The 20,420-nt window shown below is 48.0% G+C and overlaps 1 protein-coding gene across 1 annotated transcript in view; it reads left to right on the top strand.

Moving 5' to 3' along the window:
* The window catches only part of HYDIN (HYDIN axonemal central pair apparatus protein), a 469,694-nt gene that overhangs the window by 329,533 nt on the left and 119,741 nt on the right, over positions 1–20,420 (top strand). Inside the window, exons 42-47 of the mRNA XM_077984568.1 lie at positions 2,122–2,295; positions 5,037–5,251; positions 11,349–11,486; positions 13,442–13,625; positions 16,489–16,630; positions 19,071–19,233. Of these exons, the coding sequence (XP_077840694.1) occupies positions 2,122–2,295; positions 5,037–5,251; positions 11,349–11,486; positions 13,442–13,625; positions 16,489–16,630; positions 19,071–19,233 (1,016 nt within the window). The remainder of the gene's footprint in view (positions 1–2,121; positions 2,296–5,036; positions 5,252–11,348; positions 11,487–13,441; positions 13,626–16,488; positions 16,631–19,070; positions 19,234–20,420) is intronic.

The following is a 20,420-nucleotide window of genomic DNA, read 5'->3' on the forward strand; positions in this document are numbered from 1 at the left end:
GCCTTAAAAAGGAAGGAAATGGACAGGGCGTGGTGGCTCACGCCTGTAACCCCAGCACTTTAGGAGGTCCAGGTGGGTGGATCATGAAGTCAGGAGTTCGAGACCAGCCTGGCCCCCATGGTGAAACCCCGTCTCTACTAAAAATACAAAAATTAGCCGGGTGTGGTGGCAGGCGCCTGTAATCCCAGCTACTCAGGAGACTGAGGCAGGAGAATCGTTTGAACCCAGGAGGCGGAGGTTGCAGTGAGCCGAGATCATGCCATTGCACTCCAGCCTGGGCTACAGGGCAAGACTCCATCTCAAAAAAAAAAAAAAAGGAAGGAAATTCTGACATGTGCTACAACACGGAAGAACCTTGAGGACCTTATGCAAGGTGAAATAGGGCAGTCACAAAAGGACAAACGCTGTATGACTCCGCTTAGATGAGGTACCCAGGCTGGCCAAATTCCTAGAGACAGAAAGAGAAACAGAATGATGGTTTCCAAGGGGCTGGGAGGGTGGTGCGTATTGGGGAGTTACAGTTTAATGGGTACAGAGTTTCAGTTCGGGAAGATGACAGCGTTCTGGAGGTGGATGGAGGTGATGGGGGCACAGCAAAGTGAATGTACTTAGAACCACTAAACCGTATGCTTAGAAATGATTTAAGTTGTAGCTGTTATGTATATTTTACCACAGTAAAAACAGTGTCATGCAGGTGTATTGAATGAATGGAAAATTGTTCATGGTATATCATTTTACATGAGAAAGGGTGCCATACTCGTGGTGTGTAGTTTGTATTAGTGTCCCGTTGCTAATATACCAAGTGACGACAAACTTCATGGCTTCACATAATGCAAATTTATACTGTCATAGGTCCAGAGGACAGAAGTCTAAAATGGGTGAGCAGGGCTGTGTTCCTTCTTGGAGGATCTGGGGGACAATCCGTTTCCTTGTCTCTTCTAGCTTCTAGAAATGTTGCTTGCATCCCTTGGTTCCTGGCCCCTTCCTCCTCCTTCCCAGCCATCAGCATAGCATCTCCTAGTCTCTCCTGCTGCTTCCATGGTCGATTGACCTGCTCTGACTCCAACCCTCTTGTTCTCCTCTCATGGGGACCCATGTGATTACATTGTGCCGAGTCGGATAATCCAGGCTAATCCCCCATATCAAGATCTGTAGATTAATCACTTCTGCAAAGTCTCTTTTACCCTAAAAGATAATATGTTTGCAGGTTCCAGGAATTAGGATGTGGAAATCTTTGGAGGAGCTATTATTCAGCCTACCACATAACCTATTTCTTTTTTTATAAGAAATACAGTTACATGTGTACTTAGCAACCATAGGCTAACTGTACTATCCCTGAATGAGTAGATGATGGATTTTTTTTCTTTTTTTGTCTGTTATATCTGAATTGTCAGCTTTTTTTTTTTTTTTTGAATGAAAGTACCTTGAAATGAGAAAAGAAATCAACACAAGTTATTCTTTAAAATAAAAAAGTCTTCCTGTTAGAATCAGAGACAGGAAGAACAACAAAGTATTTTAAAGATCATCCGATAGAACCTGTTTCTTAAACAGACTGGGTGCAGTGGCTCACACCTGTAATCCCAGCACTTTGGGAGGCCACGGCAGGCGGATCAGTTGAGGTTAGGAGTTCGAGACCAGCCTGGCCAACATGGTGAAACCCCGTCTCTACTAAAAATACAAAAAATTAGCCAGATACGGTGGTGGGCACCTGTAATCCCAGCTACTCGGGAGGCTGAGGAAGGAGAATCGCTTGAACCCGGGAGGTGGAGGTTGCAGTAAGCTTAGATCTCCCCACTGCACTCCAGCCTGAGCAACAGAGTGAGACTCCATCTCAAAAAAAAAGAAAAAAAGAATCTGTTTTTAAAACTGAGGGAAAACCCAGTGAGGATGCAGATTGCCACAGCATGCACGCATCGGTGGCAGGGTTAGAATCAGACCCACGGCCCTGACTCCAGGCTGAGGTCTTCCTTCTCTTTGCTGCTGACACCTCCAGCCACATGGGAAGGAGGCAGAGCACTCAGAGAGATCACTTTGCAGGGACCTCTGTTCTTGAGACCTTTTCTGTCTGGGACACTGAGCAAATGAGCACCATTAAATTCAACCCACTGGTCTTTTTGATAGGAAAGTCAGCCACCGCGGTCAGCATGGCCAAGTACTACAACGCGGCCTGCCTGAGCATCGACTCCATTGTGCTGGAAGCTGTGTCCGACAGCAACAACGTCCCAGGGATCCGGGCCCGTGAGCTCTGCATCAGGGCTGCCATAGAGCAGTCCATGAAGGAAGGAGAGGAGGCTGGTAAGAACCCATTCTCCCGGCTTTTTGTGGCCAAGTCACCAGCACCCCCACTGGCAACACCCATCTTCTCTGTGCCCCACTGAGCTCTCCTCCCACAGCCTGGTTGAAGTCTGCCCTACAGCATGCTGCCAACTTCATAGCCCAGAGGAGAATTCTCTTCACGAAGCATGCCCGGGTCTCCTGCCCTGCCCACTGCCAGCGTGCTCTTGCCTCTGTAGGGACCAGGACAATGAATAAGACACAGCCCACACCTTTGGAAGTCTGACACCTGGAGGGAGCGGGGGAAGAAGCAGACTTGGGGTCAGTCAGAGCAAAGGAAAATAAATTTGCAACAGAAATACCAACTTCTGTGAAAGAGCAAGTTTGGGATGAATGGGTTCCAACAAGGGTGATTCGGGAAGTTTTCAAGGAAACAGGTTTGAAGAAGCAAGAGAATGTTAGTAGGCAAAGATGGGGACAAGGACATTCCAGAATGAAAAAGCAGGGAAGCTGATCATAAATTAGGGGTGGGAAAGCAGGTTGAAGCCAATCATTGTTGACCTTGAATGCCAAGATTAGGAATTTAAGTTTTATGTTCAAGGAAAAGAGCCATTGGGACAGTTTTCACACTATGGAGAAATGGTCAGAAAATCACTATAGGAAGGTAGCCCTTGACTATCATGTAAAGGAAGCGATAGTGAAGCTGCAGACAAATGGGCCTGGGCTGGCCAACCTGACAGCCACCTGCATGGTAGAGAATTGAAGGAGTAAGAAGGATTTAAGATGGCCACACCCAGATTCCAATCCCAGAAACCAGGAGAGAGTGATGTCATTTACCTAGATAGGGAACACAGGAGGAAGAGCAAGTTTGCCGGAGAAGAAAATAAATTGGGTTGGGTTTGGGGGAGGGGGGTTGTTTTCTTCCTTTCTATCTTTTTTTTTTTTTTTTTTTTTTTTTGAGATAGGGTATCTCTCTGTCACCCAAGCTGGAGTACAGTGGTGCGATCATAGCTCACTGCAACCTCCTGGGCTCAAGCGATCCTCCCACATTAGCCTCCAGAGTAGCTGGGATTACAGGCATGCACTACTATGCCTGGCTAATTTTTAGGGTCTCACTATGTTGTCCAGGCTGGTCTCAAACTCCTGGCCTCAAGCAGTCCTCCCAAAGTGCTGGGGTTACAGGATTCAGCCACTGTGCCTGGCCTGAATTGAGTTTTGGAATCCCATAGCGGGGAGGCCTCATGTGGCCTTCCTACAAAAAGTTGAGAATTCTGGCTCCATCAGGTTATCTGAGGACCTTCAGAGCAGGCAAGCAGCTGCTCGATGGGAAAATATACTAAACACCAAGCAGAGTGCCTGCTCAGAGCGGAAGCATTCCTGTGTCAGTACCCATGGCATGACGTAATCCCAGAAATGCTTCCAGCCTGCTAGTTGATAAAACTGGCTGGGACTTTCAGGGTCGTCCCCTCCCCTCGATACCTCTGCATGGGACACTTAGGGAAATGGAAGATTCTTTGCTGGGAAGAGAAATAGCTCTTTAGTGAGAACCTCTGGCTATGCCCTAATGCTGATTCTCTTAAATTTTTTATTTCCTTTTCTGTGAAATAATCTACATTTCAGAGTGATCTGTGGAGCCATGTTTATGTCCTGTGCCTAAGGGTGAATTTGAGCTCCTGGTCTGAGAAAGGAACATCAAGCTAGAGACAGAGCTGGGAGAGTCTTTCTCCATGAAACCACTGGGGTAGATGAAGCAGCCAGAAAGGCCCAGCATGAGCCAGGAGGACTGGATAGGGCGGGTTAGGACCGTGGAGAACACCGACATTTCAGGAGAGGTCGTGGGGAAGCCGGGAAGGCAGAGACAGCAGAGCCAGGGTCATAGGGACTGTCAGGGAAGTCAAGGAAAGGGCCCCGGAGCCTTAGGAAAAGGAGAAGCGAGGAGGAGTTTCCCGTCCCTCAGAGCCCTGCTGGACGGGGAGCCTTCCTGCTGGCCTGATCTCACAGCCCACCTGTCTAGCTAACCTAATACTGATCTACCTCCTTTATTGTCCGCCCTCACCCCGTGTATGCCCTGGAGGCAGGGGCTTGTGTTAGTTTTCCCCACTGTAGCCCCAGCACCTGGAAGAATGCCTGGCATAGTTGACACATAATAAAGATTCATAAAGGATTCATTGAATCAATAAATGAACAGAATTAGAGACTGCTGGAAGCCCAAATAGAATAGGCCTAAGTACAGGGCAGCTGAATTTCCCAGTCAGGAGGTCCCTGGGGTCTTTGGATAGAGACCTTGCAATATAGGGGTTAGGCCCTCACATCTCCCCTGCATCTGCTGTCACTGTGGAGTCGGTAGGCTGGAACGAAGTGGTGGCAGTGAACCCGAACCTGCCTGTGCCATACAGTGGCCACTGGCCCTGGGGGCTGCTGAGCACGTACACTGGGTTGGTCCAAACAGAGGTGTGCGGTGAATGTACAGCTCCCACGGGAACCCTGAAGATGTGATATAAAGAAAAGACTTGGAAATAACACAGGAGCAATTTTTATACATTACATGTTAAAATGATCACATTTTGCATATATTGGGTTAAAATATGTCCCTAAAATTAATGTTTACGTTTTTAATGTGGCTACTAGAAATGTTTAAATTACATACGTATGTGGCTCACATTATATGTCTATTGGACAGAACGGACTTCAGGGTGCCATCCCCACTGTCATTTTTTGTGATTCTAACGTGATTTTAATAAAAGTTCACACTCTCCTTATAGCCCAGGAGGCTGCTGTGGGTCAAAACATCATAGGGCAAGGACGACTGAGCACTGAGACCTTGGGCAAGTTAACGTCAGAGATGACTCTGCTGGCCCCAGAAATTAAACCTGGAAAGAGTGTTCGTGGGAGCGTGGTCATGACCAAAAGCAAGGCGGACAGCCATGGCTCCGGGTCGCAGAAGCAGCATCACTCACACCAGTCTGAAACACCACAGGTACAAATCAGGGCTCTACCGCAAGAGGGCTGGGATCTTCCTCCTCCCCAGCATCCTGCAGCCAGGTCAGTGCCCTTCATCCTGCAGTGTTCCCACCAGGCCGGCCTGAGCGCTGTCCCTGTGCCCCTCCTTCTGAAAGGGGCATTCACCCAGCTGGTGCTCAGCAAACATCTTTTATGCTGTAGGCACTGGCGAAGTGCAAATAAAGAAAGCAGAATCCCTGCACTAAGAGTATGATGAAGGAGATAACCACATGTACAAACATTTGCAATAAAGTGAAATTAGTTACAAAAGAAGTGTGAAAAGGGAATTAGGCTGAGCCACAGAAAATTGCCAAAATTCAATCCTTTTATAACTCCATAACAGCAATTTCCTATGGCTCAACCTAATTCTAAAGGAAGTTAAGGATGAAACCATTAATCTCAGTTGTGGGAGGGCTGCATGGGGAGTCCTGGAAAGTCAGAAAGAAGTCACAGCGTTTGAGCAATGTGCCAAGGAACTTAGCAGTTTCAGCCAACTGGCCGGTGCTACTGAAGCCAAAGACAGTGGGCGCAGTGAGTAATGAGTTGTAGGTGGAGAAGTGAAATCAAGTGAGTGTAGGATTTTATGATGTTTGAAAGTGAAGGGGAAAAAACGAAAGAGTAGTAGAGGGGCAAAGCCAGGGTCAGGAGAGTCCATTCTCAGAAAAGAAGTAGAAGCAGGTCTATAAAGAATGGAGCCTCTGGAGAAGTGTCATGTGACAATCCACTCAAGAGAGAATGAGATCCTGGGAGGCAGTAGGAAGGGCAGAATTCAGCACAATTAAGGGAGAAGAGAGCCGGCTTCCTTTGGGGTCAGTAAAGGGTAAAAAACAGACACAGCTAAGGGTGGGAGAAGCCGAGTGGAGAATGGAGGTTGGAAAAGGCCTTGTTGAATGGCACTGTGATGCATATAGGAGGCATGGTCTTTTGAGGGAAGCAGCGAGGAGGCTGGGGCTGCAGAGCATGCTCAAGGGGAGTGACAGAGCACTGCTTCCACTATGGTGAATAGAAGCAGAAGTTGGTGATGGATAAGGAATAAATAGTTGGGAATGATAATGGCCCAACCAAGACTGGAAACTATAACTTCACAATTGTGAAGCTTTTCTCTCTCTCTCTCTCTCTCTCTCTCTCTCTCTCTCTCTCTCTCTCTTTTTCTCTAGAGTCAGGGTCTCACTCTGTCACCCAGGCTGGAGTACAGTGACACAATCTTGGTTCACTGTGGCCTTGAACTCCTGGGCTCAAGCAATCCTTCCACCTCCGCCTCCCAAGTAGCTGGGACCACAGGCATGTCCCACCATGCCTGGCTAATATTTTAAATTTTTGTAGGGATGAGATCTTGCTGTGTTGCCCAGGCTGGTCTTGAACTCTTGACCTCAAGCAGTCCTCCTGGCTCTGCCTCCCAAAGCACTAGGATTACAGGCATGAACCACCACACCTGGCAAGATTTCTCTAAGTGGACCTGGCAGCTCCCATTCAGGAGTGGAGAGAGAGAAATGCCACCCTTGAGGAGAGGGGGTGTGCTCTTAGAACTAGGGGGCAAGAGAGCTGAGGGTGCCATCAGTATAGGAAGCCCAGCCTCAGTAGAGAAGGAATTAAGAAGGAACATAGAATGGGAGAAACAGGAAGGGTTAGGGGTGGATCTCGTTACAGCCTGAGAGTGCTATAGGGACAGTCGGGGAGGTGGATGGAGCAGAAGTGAAAGTCCTGGTAGAAGAGGAGGCCTATCCACTGGGAAGAGCAGATGGATGGGGAAGAGTTGTAGGTCTTCATGGGAAATGAGACCTGTGAATTGGATAGAGCAGGTGGGTGGAATAAAGATGTAGGTCCTTAGGCCGGGTGCAGTGGCTCACACATGTAATCCCAGCACTTTGGGAGGCTGAGGTGGGTGGATCACTTGAGGCCAGGAGTTCAAGGCCAGCCTAGCCAACATAATGAAACCCCGTCTCTACTAAAAATACAAAAAAAAAAAAGTAGTAATAACTTAGCTGGGCATAGTGGTGCACACCTGTAATCCTAGCTTCTCGAGAGGCTGAAGCACGAGAATCACTTGAGCCCAGAAGGCGGAGGTTGCAGTGAGCCAAGATGGCGCCACTGCACTCCAGCCTTGGCAACAGAATAAGACTCTGTCTCAAAAAAAAAGTACATAAAAAATAAAATTAAAGATATAGATTCTTGTAGGAGAGGAGGCCCACATGTTAGATCAGGTAAGAGGATGGAGCAGAGGCAAAAGTCTTTAAGGGAGAGGAGACCTGAAGGTTGGATGGAACAGCCCACAGGGCTGAACTTGTGCCAGGTGATATCTTATTGTCACTTCAGTCTTATGTTTTTCTCACACCATGAAAACAGAAGCCATTGATTCATTGTCTTCTGGAGCACTATCCTTTTCACCCTCTTTTCCAGGATCCAGTAGAGTGTTCTTTACCCAGATGTTTATGGATGAACTAAAACTCATTTCTCTGTTACCATATAGGGTGTTATCAAGAGTCATTTCCTTTGGTTTTGTTTTGTCCATCTGGACAGGGAAGTAAAGCTTTTTAGAATTCTTCAAAGGCAGTAGAACACCCCAATTCTGACTCCAAACTCCTTTCAGTAATGAAACTTAAAGATCACAGTAGAAATCAGCTCACAGACCCCACATGTGGTGCCTGCACTGCCCAGTGTGACAGGACTCAAATGATCTGGACAACAGAGTCCCCCTGTGAAAGCACTTACCCAGGGAGATGGCGATTGGTCTTCTTAAAGCTCTCATAAAGCATGAATTTTCCAATGACTGATATTTCAGTCATGTTGCAAATGGGAAAACATGTGTAAATATATTATATAATGAAGATGTGGCCCATAAGCTCATTTATTTATAAATCACCTCTATCCAGGAAAGCACCAGTAAGAAATCCTGATCTTTTGAATGATATTTAATCCAACGCTCTCGCTTCTCAATTTCATGGCCTCCGCAGCTACTCACCTCCCTGACCACATCCTAGACATTGTTCATCACTACCCATAAACTCCAAGATCTCTGTGTCACAGTCCTGCTTTCCCACAGCTTTCTTCTCGCTTTCCAGATGACTAACTCTGGTAAACACCTGGCCCCATCGAAACCTCCAGTCCTCATCCTCACTACCTATCACCCACCTCATGCCCTCTTTACCCAGTCTGGATGCCATGGTCTGCCACCATAGCACCCCCTTGCAACTTGCCCTTCACCACACTCTCAAGCAAAGCTTCAGCCCTGGCAAACCTAATCCCCCACCTACTCCATGCACACCAGCTGAGCATAGCTGGGGAAGATTCTCACCTCTCCTGCAGGATCTTAATTTAAATTTAAGACCACAGGTCTCTGGTGGACCCTCTGGTCTGGCTCAGCCTTCCATCTATTCAAGATGACCGCTTTATTGCTCTCATCACTCTCCTAGCCTCCAAAATATTTTCCTCTTCCTCATTGTCAGCCAATGATCCCTCTTCTGATTTCAGCGAGAAAGCTGCAGCAATCAGAAGACAATGACCTCATCTTCTGGCCACCAACTCTTCCAGCAGCCTCCGTCCACACATGGGGCTGTGCCTTCCCGACAGCTGAGTGTCTGCCCTGCCTTCACCCAGGGCCGATCCCTGCACATGGGCACCCGGCCCCACCCCTTCTCTTATCCAAGGGCTAAATTCCTGCAGTTGTCTCCTGTCTCCCATTTTCTCCCTACTCTACTCCCGTCAGCATCTATGCATGCTGTATTATTATTCCCATCATTAAAAATGCTTTCCCATGACCCCACATCCCCCTCCACCTATTACCTCCTCTCTTAGCTCCCCTCCTCTGCTGTTCCTCCAAAGAACTGCCGCATTGCCTGCCTCCCCATCCTCACACCCTCCCCCATCCTCTCTTTCACTGCTTCCGTTGGGTCCTTTGTCCCCACCGTTCCACAGCTGCTCTTCTCAAGGTCCTTGGCAGTCTTCACCTGGACAAATCCAGAGGTCAGTTTTCTGTCTTCATCTCACATGACTTCTTGGCAGCTGATCGCCCCCCATCTTGGAAACACTTTCTTCATGTGGCTTTCCCTCCTCCACCTTCCCTTCTACCTCATTAGCAACTCCTTCCTCTACTTTCCCAGCTTCTCAATCTCCAAATTCCTGGTCATTGGAGTAGCCTAGGACCAAGTCTTCTACTACTACTTTTTGTTACCTGCATTGTCTTTGCAGGCGATCTCAGTCAGTTGCATTACTTAAATATTTAAATACCTTTAACATGTTTGTGACTCTCGAAATTCTATTGCCAGCTCGAATTTCTTCCCAAGTGCAGGTTCATGTATCCACATTCATTTTCAATCTCTCTCGAAGGGCTTAGAGGCATCTCAAAATGTTTATATCCAAAAAGTGATTCTTGCTTCCACTGCTCCCCAAAAATTGTTCTTCTCCCAGTCTTTCCTTTCTCAATAAATAATTTCACCGTTTTCCAGCTTGCTAAGGTCAAAACTCAAGGAATCATTTTTTGATGCCTCTTTCTTTACGTTCCGTCTGAAGTCCTACTGGCCCTACTTCCAAAACACATCCTGTATGAGCCGCTTCTTGCCACCACCATTTTCGTCTCGTCTCCACCACCATCCTCATCCCTGTTGCCATCGTCTCCTGTCCTGACCACAGTGACGTCTTCCTGTGACTCATGTCACCTCATGTGATGGGTAAGGTGGTCTTTTAAAAATAAAAATCAGGCTGGGTGCAGTGGCTCATGCCTGTAATCCCAGCACTTTGGGAGACCAAGGGAGGCAGATCACCTGAGGTCAGGAGTTCGAGACCAGCCTGGCCAACATGGCAAAACCCCGTCTCTACTAAAAATACAAAAATTAGCCAGGCGTGGTGGTGCACGCCTGTAATTCCAGCTACTTGGGAGGCTGAGGCGGGAGAATCACTTAAACCCGAGAGGTGGAGGTTGCTGTGAGCTGAGGTGGCGCCATTGCACTCCAGCCTGGGTGACAGAGACTCCATCTCGAAAATAAAATAAAATAAACATAAATATAAATCAGAATATTTGTCTGCTGAAACACACCAACTTCCCATAATACTTGGAATAAAATACCATGGTCTACAAGGCCCTGCATATTCTGGTCCTGGCGGTGTGGTGTCTTTTTTTTTTTTTTTTTTTTTTGAGGCAGAGTCTCACTTTATTGCCCAGGCTGGAGTGCAGTGGTGCGATCTTGGCTCACTGCAAGCTCCACCTCCTGGGTTCACACCATTCTCCTGCCTCAGCCTCCCGAGTAGCTGGGACTACAGGCGCCCACCACCACGCCTGGCTAATTTTTTTGTATTTTTAGTAGAGACAGGGTTTCACCATGTTAGCCAGGATGGTCTCGATCTCCTGACCTCGTGATCCGCCCTCCTCGGCCTCCCAAAGTGCTGGGATTACAGGTGTGAGCCACCACACCCGGCCTTTGTGGTATCTTTAACCTGAAACCTGCTATCTTCCCCATTGCTCACTCAGTTCCAGCCCCACTGGGCTCTGTTTCCCCCCCAGATTCCCCAAGCACACACGCGTTGAAAGTGCTTGCTGTCCCCTCCCAGAAAGGCTCTGCTCCCAAGATCTTGTCTCATTCTTTCACATAACCCGGGTAACATGAGCATCCTCTCTACAGAGTCATTCCCCAACCCTGTTATGGTTCCTTATTACCTGGTTGTTTCCTTCCTAGCACTCATCACTCTCTGAAATTGTATTGATTTGTGGAGGAAAGTGGCCTTTTCTGTCTCTTCCATTGGAATGAAAGGGCCCCAGGGGCAGCACTGTTGTTTGTTGTTATATCCCTAGTACCTAAGCATGCCTGGTGCAAGATGGGTACTCAGTGAATAACTGTCGAATGAATGAAAAGCTGCATGCAGTTCAGTACACAAACAACGTACCTTCCACACTGTTGCCACTTGAAACTTACAGCGGTTCTTTAAGGTAGACAGGATCCTTCCATTTTATAATGCAATTCCGATTGTACAGATGAGGAAATGAGAGATTATGTGATCTTCCCAAGGTCCTGTGGCTGGTAAGTGTAGGCGTTGTTGAGATACAAGGCCGGATTCTAACTCCTGATCCTTCTCCCACTCAACAGATTTCCTCCAGCCCTCTCCTGCCGGGACCTACCCACCGCCGGCTCAGTGTCAGTCCCAGTGTCGGAGGGGAGACCGGGCTGATGAGCTGTGTGCTCCCGGATGAACTTCTCGTGCAGATCTTGGCCGAGCGGATACAGGTGGGTCCATGCCGCCTGCACAGAGCTGCAGGGCTTGGCGCTCACACACCATCCCCGCGCACCGGACAGAGGTTCTGGGCCATCAGCCACCACGGCAGCTCTCTGACAGCTCTTGTCAGTCCCTGGCCCTGGCTCAGTCTGCAGCCTGAGGCCATTCACCTTCTTAAAGGACCAGAGAGGAGAAGACTACACAAACACTTTTTAATGACCAGAAGCAGAGCGATGTGTTAAAACTTACAATGTGGAGCCATTCTGAAAGTGCGAATTTGGAGCTATGTTAATTGCTTCCAAAACACATTTTCAGTGTTACTAAGTGAAAAGGAAGTAACTGGGAAACAGTGGTTAAAACATAGTAACATTCTATGTAAATATTTATAAATGTATACTACACACATAGTAAAAACTTAAAATACATGTTAACTGGTTATCTTTGGGTAGCAGGATTATAGAATTTTAGTCTTCTTTATACATTTCTGAATTATTTTACAGTAACATATTGCTTTTAAAGTCAGAGAAACAGTAACACTCTTTTCCAAGTTTTAAATTTTTTCCGTAAGAATTCTACAGTTAAAGACAAGAAAATAAGATCAGCAGGATTGAGGAGGGTATCACTGAAGCCTGTTTCTGCTCATGGTTTGCAGACACAGCTACATTGCTTACCAGGTCCTGGAGCTGGGTGTTTGCTTTGTGTCTTCAACTAGGGCCACAATATTAACTGCACATTTAAATACAACAAAATTAACTTGAGGTTCCCAGAAGGGGAGGAATATCATCACAAGAAAGTTTTTATGTGAAGATTTGCACTGCTGCTACATTAAAGGCACATCACTCTCAACTGATTTGAACAAGGTGTTCCCATAAGCGTGCCAATGTTTCAGATACCCAGAGTAAAGGCTGAGAAACGCTGGTAAGGCCCCACAGTCAGCCGGTGGAGCTGTGCTACTCAAAGTGCTGGTCTCTGATGACACATGGAGCTTACAGGGCTTCTTTCATCCACAAAGTCTTGCTACAAAGTTTAGCCGCAGAGAAGGAATGATGTAGCCATGGTACTTGTTCAGTTGCCAGCTGAACCAAATAGTGTGTTTAGTGATATAGGTCATTTACATTCTGACACAAGCTTCTTGTGTCATCGAAAACCTAATGCTCATTCATTGGTGGCTGGTCTACGGCTACACTCTGAGTAACACTGAGTAAGGCAGAGGCTGTTCTCCAATGGTTACTGTTACCAAAATCATTACACTCCAAGGCAGTAAGACCACTAAGAAAAATACAAAAGGCCCATCCGCTGCTGCCCCTGCTGCCTGTGACTCTGTGCTTGGGAACATCTTTCCCTTTTCATCTCATTTTTGTGTACCTCATGGATCTTCACAGACTGGCCCTTTAACATTTTTGTTTGTTCATTTATTTCTACAGACAGAATAAACCCTTTACAAGTAGGTACAATAAAAACCATCCTGCTGGGCACAGTGGCTCACACCTGTAATTCCAGCACTTTGGGAGGCCGAAGCAGGTGGATCACCTGAGGTCAGGAGTTCGAGACCAGCCTGGTCAACATGGTGAAACCCCGTCTCTACTAAAAATACAAAAATTAGCCGGGCATGGTGGTGGGCACCTGTAATCCCAGCTACTTGGGAGGCTGAGGCAGGAGAATCATCTGAACCCGGGAGGCAGAGGTTGCAGTGAGCCAAGATTGTGCCACTGCACTCTAGCCTGGGCGCTGGAGTGACCGAGGGAGACTGTGTCTCAAAAAAAAAAAGAAAAAAGACTGACTGATTAAACACTTTTATTCTTCTCTTTTATTTTATGATAGCACCTTGGATTTAGCAAGCAGAAAGGCATGGTGCTTGCATCGGGGCCAAGTAGGTCTGCAGAACCCTTTGCAGCCCCCGTAAAAGCATAAACAGAACAAATGAGGTTGTGGCCGTAGTAACTGTCTTTGCGGTCTCTGGTTTCAGCTGAGTGACTGCTACCGAGGAGTGGTGTTTGATGGCCTCGACACTCTCTTTGCTCGGAATGCCGCGGCTGCCCTCCTCTGCCTGCTGAAGGCCATTGGCAGCCGGGAGCATATATACGTTCTCAACATGGCCCAGGATTATGCAGCCATGAAGGCCCAGGAGAAAGCCAAAAAGGAGCAAGAAGGCAAGGCCTCCCACCTTCCCATTGGGCTTAAATGAAACTTTGACATTTGCTATTCCATTGGCGCCTCACCTCTGCCCTGTAAGGTGGCCAGGAGTTTGTATTTCTGCTTTGCTGGGAGGGAACTGGGACTCATGTGGCTAGTTGGGAGGTTCTGTGATGAACACTCTGCTGACAGCAGGTGCATTCCTGCTTCCCTCCCATCACACTGTACCCCTCCATGGTTTCTGCAATTACAGCCATTACAGATCTGACTGAAGCAACTGATTTCCTTGTTGGTTTTGTTTAAGCCAACTGTGCATTTCTTATAAAACTCACGGTGCTTTTACACCTTAGCCTGCTGCACACCAGGCACTGTAGCAGACATTTTGTATACTTTGGGGCATTTAATCCTCACAATTACCCTGTGAATCTTGTCCCCATTTTATAGAAAAGGAGAATATAGCTCAGAGATAGCAAAAGTCTTGTGTCAAATCACATTGCCAATTTGTAGGAGAACCGGGTCCTTTTAATTCTAAACCCGTTGCTTTTCCTATCATTATACCAATGGCCTGGGAAAAAATTTAATAACCGAAAGATTTGCTTGAAAGATAGGTACACACGCATACAAGTAATGTTAGCTTAAGTTCCCAATGTAGTCAGAAGCAGGTCCAGCAAATCTTGGTCCCCCAGGGCAGGGGTTGAGGGACAGAGGTGGGTGGCGCTGTCCACGGGAGTCAGAGCCCCACCTCCTGGGAGCCTCAGCTCCAGCCACACAACTGCCCTTCCTTACTCGGGCTTGCTGCTCCCTTCTAGCACAATCTACTCAATTCATAATGCTTTTCCAATTAAGGAAATACTTACAAACACTGAGCTGTCTCAGTCCTTGAACAGAACTCAAAGTCAGCTTCCTTATAGTCTCATCCTGAGAAAAATCTGGAGCAGTGACCAGGCATCCCTCAGCAGTCATCCAGCCTCCAGCTGCACAGTTTTCCAGAAAGCTCATTTCTCCATACTGATCCACTTGAAAATAATTACCACTTTTCCTTTTCCCACTTATCTTCAGAATGAAATTTCTCCCAGTTAAATTGTGGGCTCCTGTCCCCTAAATCATCTGAATTGAAATGTCCTAATATGGCATACGGTCACACTATTAATACATTAAAATCTCATGCTTATTGAACATCTATGAACACACCAGGCACTGGGGAAAGCACTTTACATGATAGCTTATCTCATCTCTACAACGGCCCTATGTTACTATTCTTATCTGTGATTATCCCTTGGTAAGTGGCAGGGAAGAAACTCAAATGCAGGTGTCTGAGTCCACAGCTCAAACTTGCAAGGATGATGGTGAGAATGCTGTGCTAGGGAGGTGTGAGGAAGAAGCTGGTGCCTTTGTCCTAAGTGTCAATCACATGCCTGGACCTGGAATCTGTAGGGCCACAAAGGGGATTCCCCTTGGTGTGCAAATGGCCCTGTCACCATGAGCCCATTAGTGGCATATGCTCATAATGAGTCAAGTCAGTGGGTGGTATATGAGTCTTCTATCATAGTTGTGACAAATGATCGCTGTCTGAGTCTGTTCAGACTGCCATAACAAAATTTCATAGATTGGGTCGCTTATCAACAGCAGACATTTATTTCTCACAGTTCTGGAGGCTGGCAAGTCCAAGATCAAGGCACCAACAGAAACAGTGTCTGGCGAGGTCACCTTCTGGTCACAGAAAGCATCTCACTAAGTCCTGAAACAAGCTCCCTCAGGCCTCTTATAAGGCCACTAATCCCAGCCATGAGGACTCTATTCTTGTGACCTAGTCACGTCCCTAAGGCCCTTCTTAATACCATCTCCTTGGGGAATTCAGTTTCAACGTGGGAATTTCAAGGGGACACAAACATTTACACCATAGCAACCACAAACTTGGTTACTTAACACAACACAGAAATTTATTGTCTTACACTTCCGGGGTCAGAAGTCCTAACATCTTTCCCTGCCACTTATTAAGGGATAATCACAGATAAGAATGATAACTCCTCCCTTATAGGGCTATTGTGGAGATTAAATAAGCGATCATGTAAAGTGCCTTCCCCAGTGCCCAGCATGTTCATACATGTTCAACAAACATGAGATTTTAATATAATAGTAGTATGACTGTATGCTATCTTAGGACATTTCAAATGCAGATGATTTAGGGGAGAAGAGCCCACAATTTAACCAGGAGAAATTTCATTCCAAAGATCATGGGGAAAATGAGAAGTGGTAATTATTTTCAAGTGGATCATTATGGAGAAATGAACTTTCTGGAAAACTGGGCAGCTGGAGGCTGGATGACTGCTGAGGGATGTCTGGTCATTGCTCCAGATTTTTCTCAGCAGGGCCACATTCCTTTTTTGGCTGTCGGGTAGCCCCTTTTTCTTGTCTTTTCTGGCTTCTAGAGGCCTCCTGCACTCCTTGGCTCCTGGCCCCTTCCTTGCAGCCCTCTGACCCCTGCTCCTACTATCACATCATCACCATCTCTGACTGACTCTCCTGCCTCCCTCGAAAGGACCCTTATAATTAGACTGGGCCCCCCAAGATAATCAGCCCACCTCAAGATCCTTAATTTAATCACATCTGCAGAGTCTCTCTGCTATGGAAGACAACACAGTCACAGGTTCCGAGTAATCTGATATGGGCATCTTTGGGGGCCACTGTTCAGCCACCTGCAGACAGAACCCAAATGTGGAAGTGCTTTCATGAAGGGACCCCACACCCCCGCAACCAGGGAGGAGGCAGACCAGGCGCCACACCAGCTGCCCCACACTAAGACCCTCCTTCACCTGCTTAGGCTGCTAGCGAGAGTGGGAAGGACTTTTCCTCACCTTCCCGTCTCTGTGGTCCTCACAGAACGCAAGCACAAGGAAGCTCTTGAGAAAGAGAAGGAGCGTCTCCAAAACATGGATGAGGAAGAATATGATGCCCTGACCGAGGAGGAGAAACTCACATTCAATCAGGGGATTCAGCAGGCGCTCCGGGAGCGGAAGAAGAGGTCAGGGCCAAGGGCTGGCCAGAGCAGAAGCCATTCCCCCGGGACCGTCCCCACAGAGTGACCAGGACTGGGGTGTGAGCCCAAGCCATCTTCCAGGGGGGAAGCAGTAGCTGCAGAAAGCCCTGGAAGGTGACCTGCAAGGAGCAGAAAGACACATCCCGCCCATCCAGGGTGCTGGTTGCTGTACCATTCAGGGTTTCTCCCACTGTCCTTACTTCCCACTGGAGGGCATTTGAGACCAGGCTGTAATGTCACGGGCGGCCCTGAGAGAGGGGCCACTGGCCTTTGCGCTGCCCTGGGGCCCCTGCTGACCCTCCTGACCAGCGCCCCCAGGTGTGGATTATCAGCCTCTGTGCTCTCTGCCTCGGTGCTTCAGTGTCCACAGCTGGTGATCCAGGGTCCACTCTCCTGACCTGGGCATAGTGACTGCTCCCCAAATCTCAGCCCTTCCTCCCCCTGCCTGGGTCCCCTTCTTGGCCTTGGGTGGTGCCGCCCATTCCCCGAGGTCTAACTGCCATGGGAGAGATCCTCGGCCTGGGCAGATCCTCGATCCTGGGACCGTGGGCAGGCTCACAAGCCAACACCCTCAGCCACTTTCTGTACCCCTCACTGGGAACCACACAGAAACCACTCGATCCCCGCATGCCTCCTAGTGCCCAGGATACTTAGGACTATCTCAGAGGGACGGGGACAGTGGATCATGTGTCCTTTCTGCCCTCAGATCTTCAAAGATTGCAGGGATGGGGTGGGGGGTAGTGGTTCTATTGCCTACCTCCTCCCTAGGATTTCAGGCACTGGAGGTACAGAGCCTAGATACCCACCTACTATTTACCCACTTCTCTCCTCTCCTCCAGCTCCACACTTCTCCCACTGACCTGAAACAGCTTTTGCCCTCCCTGCCCCTACAGTACATCCTAATCTTTTTTTTTTTTTTTTGAGATGGACTCTCGCTCTGTCATCCAGGCTGGAGTGCCTCCATCACACCTCAAGTGGCGCAATCTCAGTTCACTGCAACCTCCACCTCCTGGGTTCAAGCAATTCTCCTGCCTCACACCACCATGCCCGGCTAATTTTGTTGTATTTTTTGTAAAGACAGGTTTTCGTCATGTTGGCCAGGCTGGTCTCAAACTCCTGGGCTCAAGTGATCCGCCTGCTTCAACCTCCCAATGTGCTGATATTACAGGCGTGAGCCACAGCGCCCAGCCGGGTGTGCCCTAATCTTTCTGCAGCATGGTCCACTATAGAAATGCCCAGTCCTCCAGACTTACAGAAAGCCTTGCTTTGAGACTTTAGAAAAAACTCCTCTTTTTCACCAGGGCTGTTGCTTTCAGACATTCATCTCATAGTAGACCTGGAAAATGCAAATTTGAGTCTCAAAGTGCAGCAACAATTTGTTTGTGTCACACCACACACACACACACACACACCACATGAAGTAAATGAGTTTGCTTCAGTGGGCAGAGAGCCATGGCAACCGGAAACAATTAGGAATTCCTGGATGAAAACAGCTGGGTTAACTATTTTCAGAAGTGCTATTCCCTCACTTGTTTGTGCTTGGTGCTTGGCTTTGGTCCACTCTCTGCTGTTAGCAGAAGGGGCAGGAGCAGCTGAATGACAGCAGAAAGAGAAGAGGGTGGAGGAGGGGAACACGGCTTTCAGACTATGCACCATGGCTCTAAGCTAGCCACCATAGAGACTGCTTTGAAAATACTGTTTCGGACTGGGCGCAGTGGCTCATGCCTGTAATCTCAGCACTTTGGGAGGCCAAGGTAGGAGGATCACCTGAGGTCAGGAGTTCGAGACCAGCCTGGCCAACATGGCGAAACCCGGTCTCTACTAAAAATACAAAAGTTACCTGGGCATGTTGGTACACACCTGTAATCCCAGCTACTCAGGAGGCTTAGGCAGGAGAATCGCTTGAACCCGGGAGGCAGAGGTTGCAGTGAGCTGATTGCACCACTGCACTCCAGCCTGGGTGACAGAGCAAGACTCTGTCAAAAAAAAAAAAAAAAATGTCTTATTGTCTGAACAGCAAACATGTTCAGCTATGGGAGGCAGGCCTCATCTGCACTAATACCAAAACAATCTTTGAAAGTTGCTTTTTTTAAGTGCTAATATCGTGCTTATTTTCAGCCTTTTTCTCACTGTCCTATGAGAGGAGATTGGACTCGAAATACAGATTAATGGAGAATTCCTCCTAGTTGATTTTCAGTGAATCAGAGTCTTGCTGAATGACCATTCAAACATAGATGAGAGTCATATTTTCTTTCTTTCCTTCTCTTCCTTTCTCCTTTCCTTCCACTTATCCAGCTTGCTTTGTTCTTTCTTTTTATGCTCAAGAAAGCTCTGCCCAATGTCCCTCCCCCTGGAAGTCCCAGGCAGCGGAGGGGTGAGGCATGGGGGCCCCTGAACTATTTTTTCTCTGCCTGGTTTGATGAAGGGAGCAGGAGAGGCTGGCAAAGGAAATGCAAGAAAAGAAGCTACAGCAGGAGCTGGAGCGACAAAAGGAAGAGGATGAGCTGAAACGGAAGGTCAAAAAAGGAAAGCAGGGACCCATTAAGGAGGAGCCCCCGCCGAAGAAATCTCAAGCATCAAACAAGCAGGTAACAACCCTCACTTGCTGCTCGCCAGGAGACCGAAGCGGAAGGCAGCCTGGTGCATTCCCCTTCCAGGAAATTAACCTGATCATGTTGGGATCATGTGGTGGGACAGAAGGCAGGAGGAAAGGGACCAATGCTTGTTGAATGCTGATTGTATGTGAAGTGCTGAGCCTGCGTCATACACAATCGTGTCGCCCTGTGAGGTTCAGAGATGGGAAGACACAGATCCAGGACCTCACCCAGTTGGGTCTGGCCATAGCCCTTGCTCCTTCCACCACCCCCTGCAGGACCCAGGATGGTGCCGAATAGGCTAATATTCAAGATGTGTTCCCAGGAAGCCCCAAAGCCAATGAGCCCATGTGTCCAATCAGGAGCATACCCTTGGCAACCGTCAAGGAAGATGCTTCGGCATGAGCTTATCCTCGCAGGCAAGTGCCAGCAGTTTGTCGGTCTGCCAAGCATAGCAGTCGCCTCACTGCCCCCTGTGGCACTGGAAGAGCAGAGTGGCTAAAGGAGCCCCCACAGTGGTGATCCTGGCTGAGGGCTGTGACCAGCTGGTGTGGCAGCCACGAGTCCTGAGGGTGAAGCTATAACCCGTCTCCGGACACGGTAAAGACTGGCCCAAGTTGGTGAGTGAAAGACAGTGACAGTGGCTGGGCAGACGTAAGGGCAGAGAAATTGGTGTGCAGGGGTCTCAACCAGGGAAAGCTCAGGAAGGAGCAGGATCTAAGCACACAGAACTAGGCACAGATTTGGGATGCCTGATACTGACCTGAAGGAAATCTATGACATCTCAGGCTGAGAAGAAAAAGGGGTCCCTAAGAAAAAATTACCAGGACTGATCCCTGCCTCTCCTAGGTGATTTTGTACGTGAAGCCAGGAGGGAGAATTTGAGTACCTGTGTGTTTCAGCCATTATTTTTGCCATTAAACAAAGTCAATTTCTTATGTGGCATAAGTTCAGGATAATCTATGCAGAAGTTATCTTCCCAAGTTTGCTTTTAAAAGACAACATTTCATTCATCATTAAAAGAAAGACTATTTGCAGCACAGTTAACCTCAAATTATACCCACTGACTCCATCACTGGTGTCTCCATCTGGAATCTGTTGAAACTTTTAAGTAGGAGCATGTGGATTTTCCTATTTTACTCTCAGTTCAAGTTGCTGTCACCTGAGCACCTCCCCCCCGC

The sequence above is a fragment of the Macaca mulatta genome, chromosome 20, assembly GCF_049350105.2.
Source record: "Macaca mulatta isolate MMU2019108-1 chromosome 20, T2T-MMU8v2.0, whole genome shotgun sequence".
NCBI lineage: Eukaryota > Metazoa > Chordata > Mammalia > Primates > Cercopithecidae > Macaca > Macaca mulatta.